A 9,908-nucleotide genomic window follows, 5' to 3' on the forward strand; every position below is an offset into this window, starting at 1 on the left:
CTAATGAACAATCCAGAGCCACAAACTTGATCAACTGACCTGGCAAATAAAGAGAATTCACAACTGAGAAACTGAAGATGATTTAACTAAGAAAAAATTAGAAATAATTACATTTAGCATTTTCAGAAGTAAAGTATCATATCAATCAGAAAATGATGAGCACTTTAGTAAAAATTGTCAAATGACATGAACAGGCAAAACATAAGAGAAAGAATACAAACTGAAAATATTTAGAAATGTGTTCAGCCTCTCTCTTAATCAAAGAGATGCAAGTTAGCACTTTTTAACCATCAGATTGGCAAAAATTAGACTTATTCCTAATACCTCTACTAGTGGGTGTGGAATATGGGAAGACAGAATATGGTAGGACAAATGGGCACAATCTTTCTGAACGACACTTGGCAATATGCATGGAATTTTTGATTGCCCATTTATTAGACCCAATAGTTAAAAAACTGAGAATTTATGCACACCAAGTGTGCAAAAGTTCTTTATAAAGCTCTTCATTGCAGTGCTATTTATAATAGTGACAACATAGATAACCTATATTTCCATCAACAGGGATCTGGTTAAACAAGTAATGACATGCCCATTCACCGGTCCAAATAGTCAGCGAATTGAGGATGTATGGTCATGATAGAGATAGATAATAGATAGATGATAGATAGATAGATAGATAGATAGATATGTTAAGAATAAGAAGAATTAAAAGAATTAAAGAAGAGCCAAGTACAATTAAGATAGATAGATAGATAGATAGATAGATAGATGATAGAGGAAGGAATGAAAGGAGGAAAGGAGTTAGTTGAAGAAAGAGAAAGTACTTAGGAGGTTGCTGGGATATTCATCAAAACATTAATCGTGGTTTTCTCTAGATAATGGAAATACAGATAATTATACTTTTTTACTAAAAAGTATTATATACTAGGTTATATAAAAGATAAGAAACCTTACTAGAGTATAAGAATAACTTAAATACCTCAGTATTGTTGTAATTGAGTGATTTATAAACGAATATGGGACTCTCATAACATGGATTAGTACCAGAAAAATGAAGAGAAACTTTTCAAAACCTGATCTGGAGGCAGGGGAAGAAAAGTGGGAGCAGGGGCTCTAAATGTGAGGGTTTCTATCAAGATCACGAAGATCACAGTTTGGAGTCTGTCACGTACATCTATTTTTTTTTCTTTAACTGTAACTGCCAAGAAGCTGAGACATTCTGCTTCCTTTCCACTTGCAGGTGACATACAAATTGGAATGGAAGATAAAAAGGGCCAATTAGAAGTTGAAGTTATTAGAGCACGAAGTCTCACGCAAAAACCTGGTTCCAAGTCTACACCCGGTAAGGAAAGGTGGTACTGGGTTTGGACAGGAGAATCTGACATAAGCCAAAAAATCAAAATATTTACTGCATTCGAATTCTATGTGCTCCATTTTGCATCATCTGACTGATTAAAAAGGCAGCTTTTCTGTATTCTTTGATTCTATAAAAGTGGATCTGGGCTCTCCTTGCACCATTACTCTGTCAGAAAGTATAAGGAAGAGTATTATCACATTAAGAAAAGTTTAGTTATGATTGTTTCTTAGCTTGCTTTGGTTATTTTTTTTTCTGCACATTTACAAATGAAAAGGACATTTTTTTTTTTTTTTTTTTTTAGTTTTTTAAGCATAAAGAAGAAACAATGAGCTTTAAGTTATGCACCTGAATTGTGATGGCAGCTATACCCCAGGTCAGTCAGTCGTAGGCTAATTTTGCATACATTTACTGGAAATGAGGAAAATGCCAGGAGTGGTAACTTACGAGTTTTCAGGGAGAAAATTTATGGAGCACCAGAAATTCAAAATGATTTAAATGGGAAACGTTTCACTAAACATCTCTAATTCTCTAATAAGACATTCTCTAATCAAATCAATGTAACTTGAAGGATTAACTTCTTACATGTTAAATATTACTTTGTTCAGCTCCATACGTCAAGGTATATCTTTTGGAAAACGGGGCCTGTATAGCCAAGAAGAAGACAAGAATTGCACGAAAAACCCTTGATCCTTTGTATCAGCAGTCCCTGGTGTTTGACGAAAGCCCACAGGGTAAAGTTCTTCAGGTCGGTAACAGTGTGACTGTTCCCATTGTAATGTCCGCATTATCCATGTAAACACTGAGGAGGTGGTCAAACATGAAGAGAGTAGATTTCAGTGAGGAGAAATGTGGTGTGACATCTTTGAGTAGAAAAAGATAAATTGTTAATTTACAATATAAACAATATGTAGTATTAAAAATATCTGATGGATCTAAGGGAAACCACAATTTTTATTTTCTCTCCCTTCTTTTTTTCCTTCTCTCCATCCTCTCCTTCTGCTTTTGCCCTACTTCCCACACCCCCTCTTCTCGATAGGTAGGTAGGTAGATAGATAATCAAGACAAATGATGCTAATGTTTGATTGAACATTACTATGTGCCAGACATGGGATACAAAGAGGAAGAAAGGAAAGCAAAAGAGAATATTCAGGACTGGTGAATGTCGGATGCATTGTAAAGTAATTACATACATTATTTCTTTTTTTTTAAGATTTATTTAATTTAGAGAGAGCACGTGGGGGAAGAGGGAGAGCAGAGGGAGAGAGAATCCCAAGAAGACTCCATGCCGAGTGCAGAGCCCAACTCGGGGCTCCATCTCATGACCCCAAGGCCATGAGTCAGATGGTCAACCAACTGTGCCACCCAGGCGTCCCCACACATTACTTCTTTTAAACATTTTAACTACCGTGTGCATAAAATATCATAATCCCCATTTTAAAGATTCTGTATGAGGATCACAGAGATTAAATAATTTGGCAAAGCTACTCAGTGAATTGAAAAGGCAAGTTTCAGCACTCCTGCCTGTGTGGGCAGGTGAATGGGTTCAGTCGAGAACCTTTACAGACTGACCAAAGGATTGGAAAACAGGACCTTAGGAGTAGGAGTAAGGGTAATGGAATGCTTAGCAGACATCAGTAGGAGCTGACCCAGATTGTGCTAACTACCTGTAAACTCTGACTTGTTAATCATCTGATCAAGTTAGAATTGTCAGACAAATGCTCAAAAGGCAATGGCTTACAATTATTTTTCAACCTGTCCCTTTACTAACAAGTTTATAATATAAAAGAAATGTAATGCACGTTCTCATTCTTTATACATACTCCATCATAGGCACACTCCGCTGTACACTGAATCACAATGTTTTGCCCTGCTGACTCGCACGAGTTTTAGTTTTTATATCTCTGTGGCCCGGCACACCACTTACTAGATAGTAGTTACTAAAGAAAGTATTGAATTCATATATAAACAAACTTGTATATTTATTTCTTTAACATAGGTTATGTAGATAACACCCCTCATTGACTAGGGAAAAATTACCTATCAAATCTAAAAATTATTAGGAAGTGTCTCTTTGAGCACCTTCATGTTTGTATCTTCCTATCGGTTCTACCTCCGTGGTGTCAGTTATATTCATTTCCTCTGCTTCCCTGACTGGCCCACTTTTACAGAGTAGTTGCTTTCAACTCTTCAAATGTGAAAGAAAGAGATGTTCAAGTTGTATTGCATTTCTCTGTCTCTGCAGGTGATTGTCTGGGGGGACTATGGCAGAATGGACCATAAATGCTTTATGGGTGTGGCTCAAATCTTGTTGGAAGAACTCGATCTATCCAGTATGGTAATTGGATGGTACAAGTTGTTCCCACCATCATCCCTGGTGGATCCCACCCTCACTCCCCTAACCCGCCGGGCTTCCCAGTCATCTCTGGAAAGTTCAACTGGGCCTCCCTGCATCCGCTCATAGTGAACTCATACCAGAGTCATTCCAGTGAAACTCTACCTTTCAGGATAATAATCTGAACCAGATATTTCATGAACAAAAGCATTGTTGGAGACAGACAATCAACTTGTGTTTTGCCTGTAGTAGTTTTTCAATAATATGTCCCACTTGTTGTTTAAAACCTGGCTTCATATGACAGAACAAGGCAGTCTATCAAATTACAGTAAGAGTCAACATGCTAGTGAGAGTCACTGATGCTTCTGACAAACAGAAAAGGAGGAAACTTCAAATCCACACACACACACACACACATGCACACACACACGCAGAGGCATAGACACACCCCAAATTGAACAAACTGGAAACTCTCACTCTGAAAAGTTGTATTTTACACATTTCTGCACAGACCACAAGCAGTGTTATTTCCCTGGTGTTTGAGAAGTTTTGTTCTTCTGTGTGTTTTCTTTGTGTGTTGTTTGTTGGGTTTTGGTTTCTTGATTTATTTTTTAGTTTTTGTTATATCCACTAGTTTTTGGATATGTCATGACAGGCCTCATGATGCTTACAAAGACCCTTCCTTTCTCTTCCCAAGAGCACCAAAAAAGGGCTGAAACAGTCTCTGTGGCATCTCCCCAAAGTGTTCAACAGCTACGCAGCATGAGGCCAATGAAGGGTCTCACGGGCTTTCATTTTAGAATCCTTCAGTCTTACGTGTGGAAACCCAGAAAACACAAAGTTATCTTCTAAAACCAATAATCACAGAATCACTTTTTTTAAATGAAAAATAATCTGTGTTCTAAAAAATTATTTTTTCCATTGTTTTTCATGGAAGACTTTTAAAGAAGTCAATCTGCAACTAATACTGGGAACTAAAACTAACCGCATAATTGTACTTGGGAAACACTCCTTGTAATAACTTTTTCTTCCTGATAGCCCCCCAAAAAAGTATACGCTTATGTGTATAAACCATACTTTTGACTTCCCAAAATGGTGACTAGAAACAGATTTGAGCCTAAGACACTTTCAGCTATGCCCAGGCTTCTCGGCCATGCTCAGTGTAGACACACCCATCTGCCCTGGAAAGAGCATGGTATGAGCTGTCCAATATTCCACTGGAAATTCCAGTTGAAATATTCTGCACTAAAGTAATGTTTTTATCCAATTTTAGTTTACATTTCTTTGAGATTGATGCAAGCACAAAGCTTGATTTTTTAACGCAAAATATCTTACTTTGGTGGGGGGGATAAAACAAAGTCAAATGTCAACTTGCATTTTCTTCATTTGAGTTTTTCTTGGCCTTGAATTTCCCTTGTGACATTCTGTATACGTGCTACAAACTGCAGACTCTGCAGGTGCACTGATATGTTCTCCCTCCTTTTATGAGTCATTCAATTTTTGTGGTCACACAAATAGAGCAGCATGACTTGGAACTGTTCAAAGCTGCATGCACGTTTTGTAAAAAAAAAAAAAAAAAAAAAAAAAAAAAAAAAAAAAAAAAAAAAGTAAAAAGTAAAAAAGAAAAGAAAAAATGAAAAAAAAAACCCCACAAAAGGTTATTTAATAATGTATGTTAGTTCCACATTAGGCCAGCTTGTATGTTGCATGTACTTGTACAGTTTGCTCGTTAATTACTATACTGAAATAACCAAGAAATCTAAGCCATCCATTTTCGTTATAGACATTTTGCAGGTTTTAGCCAGACTCCGCCTGTGAGTTTGGGGTGAAATGTCTCTAGATGGACTTTATTTTTTACCCTCTGGAAAACGTGATGTAGTATGGACCAAATTCCTTCTAATTAATATTTTGGTGTAGATTCCTGCCGTGGGGCTGTACCACATGTAGACACTGTGTACACACTAGGTTTTAATCCATAGACATACTGCCTGCACCAAGTGAATTATTTCTTATTATTTACACATGCCAGAATTATCTGCCCATCATTCCACAGGGCACAGATTGACCACTACTCACCATGCTGAGCAGGAAGAGCTGAAGCATTGGTGCACTTCTACTAGATTCCGTTCTGTCTTAGTGGCCAACAATCAACGAATTATAATTGGGTAGTATCTTTCTATTTTGACCACTTGTCTTAACACTCCCCTGTGCTTTTAAAATGAACAACTCATGTATGTAAACATGTTTAATAAAATTTGCTTTTCATGTCAGTTGGTAGCCATCTGTGTTCTATGTTTTGCCAGATTTCCGTTGTGGGTTCTATGGTGCAAAATGGGAGCCAGATCATGGGAAAGGGAGGCTGGGATTTGTTGTCTGCTGTGGGCATTTGACTTGACTTGTCACTGCACTATATATGTCTTAATCTACGCCCCAAGGGTACTTTGCATCACATACAAGTTTCCACTTTGTCAGCCTGTCTAAGTGAGCACATGACTATACTTCTGGAAAGTGGCATTATTAAAAACAATAAATCTCAGTAAGAATCAATGGAAGGTTGTTTTTCTGCTGCTGTTTGAGTGTGCTAATAAAAGAGACAACTCTCTTGTCCAATTGCCAAATCATTTCCAGTTATGTCATATCAGAATATTAACTCTTGCGTCTCTCATCAAAGCACCTGGCTCCTCTTTCCATCTTTCCTGGAAACCCTGACTGATTTGTAGATCTTTGCCTTTCATTAGGCCAACGTAACAAACCAAGCAATTCATTAAATTATCATCAGTAGATGTTAGGGAGTAAATATATCTTCAAATATGAGTCTCTATAAATAATATGTTAAAAGATAAATTATTAGCTTTCTTAATTTAATTTTATGACTCTTTTTCTTCTCCAAAAATGTGTTCATGTATTTCACAATCATAGTCCTCACAAAATACGTGGTAAGCAATCATTTCATATTGCAGTTTATTTGTAGTAAAATAACTGTTGGGATCTAGTCCCCACCTTTTAAAAGCCCTTAATATTTTTATAGACCACACTGGCTTTGACTTAAAACAAAATAAACACAACTAAATCAATATCAAATTTGAGACAATAAAGCAATGTGAGACATGTCACTACATCAGTTGTTTAAAGTTTTTTAAACAGTTGACTGAATTTTACCCTACTGAGTCAACCAGTTGTTTGGTCTACAAGACATGAAATTATCTGTTAGGTTGGGTCAAGAAGACAAAAACAGATCAGTTCAGTTTACAACAAGCTGTCAGAGCTGAGCTGTTTAATGCGCACGACTGGGGGAGGGCTGGGGCAAGTCGGACATTAAAATAGGAGGCAACTAAATACGGCCTTAAAATTCGTCGTCTAGACAGAGACAGAAACGCAGAAATCTCTCTTCAAATCAGGTAAGTCTGCCCAGCATTATGGCTTCAGGGCCTACAATGGTGGAGAAGTAAGGAAAAAGAAGAAGTAGGAAAAGCAATTTTGCTGTCTTCATGGTTTCTTGCTGACTCTGACAACTTAGTATCTGGAAACCCCAGCCTGAGATATATGATCTGATTATACTTAACCAACATTATTAAGGGCTTTGTTAGGTACTAGATATTACGTTATTTACTTGGGATATAAAAATGAAAAAAAATAAACTAAAAAAAAAAAAAAAACTGACCCTGTCTTAAAGGAGCTCCTTGTCTACTGAGAGAGAGATCATGACAAAAAGAAATAATTAAAGCAATATATTTTGATTTGTATGCAAAGAGCTATGGGATTACCTTCAATTCTCACTATGGCCCTAAGAGTTAAGAACTCTTATAACCCTATTTCACAGAAAGGATCTGCAGCTTGGAGAAGCTAAACAACAGGCCAAAGGTCACAGCACTGGTTAGTGATGGAGCTGGGATATGAACCAAAGTCTGATTCCAGAGCTCACCCTGCTAAACCCTTTGAATCCTCCATTATGCCGACAGTTGAGCTAGATCTTCAAGAATGAAGAGTCCATCAGATGGGAAAGAAGGGAAAGAACTCTAACCCAAACCATTCTGCCTCAACGCAACTGCCAGCCAGTTCTAAGTACTTTTGCCATAAGCATCTTTACTGTAGGCATTTTGCCCACAAGTATTTTTGCTGCAAACATTTTCACCACATAACTCATTGACTATCAGGCAATTTTGCCCTGTAAGATAAAAAACAAAAAAACTGGTTGACAGTTTGATTTGACAGTTTGTTGGTATCATCAACTGGTTGACAGTTTGGTTTCATTTCTCCATTAACACAGTATTCCCATTTCATACTCTATAAATCTTAGCTCTCATAATGGTCTACGCCGTGGTGTGGAGTTTTGAACCCAAAGAACTCTGGGACATCTATCAACAGAAGTGACAATATGTCAAGAAGAATATGCCAAAACAACAGTGTAGAAGGCTTTCATTAAGCAGTACAAAACTCAGTTACAAATATACATCCTAGTATTTGGAAACTGATACCTCGCTTAATGAAGGAAGATTTAGCACCAAAAAAAAAAAAAAAAAATTGTGTGCTGAACAAAGAGGCAAAGCACCAAGCAAAAAAAAAAAAAAAAGTGTAGACTACAATGAATGAAGGACTTCGGAGACAAGTACTTAGATACAGTCCACAAAATACAACCTGTTATTTGCACAGCATTGCCATGAATCTACATACATTTTAAATGAATTCAAATATTTTGTATTTCACAATAAAGGCTTTTTAATTTTGTCACTCATTTTTCATGTCTCATTCTGTCCTTTTTAATGAATTTTTATTCATTAAAATTTTATTCATTCTTTTATTTTTTGTGATTTTTATCTTTTACAGCAAAATTGCCTTACAGCCAATTAGCTGTGTGGCAAAAACGTTTGTGGCAAAGATGTCTACAGCAAAGATGCTTATGTGGAAAATACCCGACACATTCCTGGCCATTAAGGTCTCCTGTGCATGTCTCAAGCGCTCTGCCATTACCACAGGAGGCAAGGGAATATGGAAAGGAGGCAGGTGAACTCTTCCCCGTCCGCTGAGCTCTCTTTCTAAGGCTTTTGTCCTGAAACTTTCTCCTCTGCGTCCTCCTCTGACCGCACTCACCATTTGCATTATTAAACTTCTTGAATATATCGTATCAGCTCTCAGGAAGAGTATTAATAAAGGAGATGGAACAAAATTGTCCTTAGCTGAGCCTCACACTTACTCTTCGGTTCCAAGGTAACATTGTCTTTTGAGTACCCCCACCTGACTCCTTGTCCCAATGCACAGTGCCCCTCAATTCTGCATTAGTCCCAAAAATCTGCACCTTGGGGTTGAACTGAATCCCAGCTCCATGGAGCGTTTCAGTCCTTCCAGAGTGGGTCCATATGCCCTCTAAGTTATTTGCTCCCAAAAATAGATTCCATGACTCCTTATCTATGTGCAGAGTCCCTTGACCTCAGAGGAGCTCAGAAGTCATCAGGCCTTACACAGCTCCCACACCCTACCTCCCATCCCGGTTCCTCAGGTGCCTCTCAAGAAGACACAACATATGCAAGTCTTCACAACTCCTAAGTGTAAACCAAACATGGTCAATATCGTGACATTACATGATGCTTTTATTAGTTGGTCTCACACGGGTTACTTTAAACCATAGCTTGGGACAAAGTCTTACAATTTGGGGTTTTTGTTTTTTGTTTTTTCAAATTGCCACAAAGAGGTGCTCTGGGGTCACTGCATCCAATTGCTGCTAGAACTTTAGTTCCCCAAATGGGCAGTGTTCCACGCCCACAGGTATCCACTATGGGTGTATATGTGATGATCTCTGATAACGTAGGTCAGCTCTTCACTAGTAATAGAGCTCTTCCTAATTATAGAGACCTTCCAGTTTATTCCTCCTTTTGCCCTCATCACCCCACTTCAAAAGTGGTGTCTTCTATCTTGCCTCCAATACCTGCTTGTTCCTAACCCCAACATGTGGTTGCCAGATCAAATACAGAATACCCAGATGAATTTCATATAAAAAATGAATAATTAAACATGACTTTAAAATGAGTTCTTTTTATCAGAAATTCAAATTTAACTTGGCATCCTATATTTTTATTTGCCAAATCTGGCAACCTTACCCCTATTGCCAAGTGGTCTGTGCACCCCACCACCACTTTGCTGATATGCTCCCCTAAATGATGTCTAACCACAGACAAATTCCAACAGTCTTTTCACAGCATAGTTATCGACCCTCTGTAGCTATTA

General features: G+C 37.7%; 1 protein-coding gene across 49 annotated transcripts in view; it reads left to right on the forward strand.

The window, feature by feature from the left end:
- The window catches only part of RIMS1 (regulating synaptic membrane exocytosis 1), a 466,474-nt gene extending 460,515 nt beyond the window's left edge, over nt 1-5,959 (forward strand). For all 49 annotated transcript variants that reach the window (XM_040643616.1, XM_040643626.1, XM_040643623.1 and 46 more), the window contains 3 exons: nt 1,241-1,342; nt 1,963-2,102; nt 3,600-5,959. In XM_040643616.1, the coding sequence (XP_040499550.1) occupies nt 1,241-1,342; nt 1,963-2,102; nt 3,600-3,818 (461 nt within the window). In that variant the 3' untranslated portion in view covers nt 3,819-5,959. The remainder of the gene's footprint in view (nt 1-1,240; nt 1,343-1,962; nt 2,103-3,599) is intronic.
- Nucleotides 5,960-9,908: the final 3,949 nt, after the last annotated feature.

This window comes from Ursus maritimus, unplaced genomic scaffold (assembly GCF_017311325.1).
Source record: "Ursus maritimus isolate PB19 unplaced genomic scaffold, ASM1731132v1 scaffold_29, whole genome shotgun sequence".
NCBI classification, from domain to species: domain Eukaryota; kingdom Metazoa; phylum Chordata; class Mammalia; order Carnivora; family Ursidae; genus Ursus; species Ursus maritimus.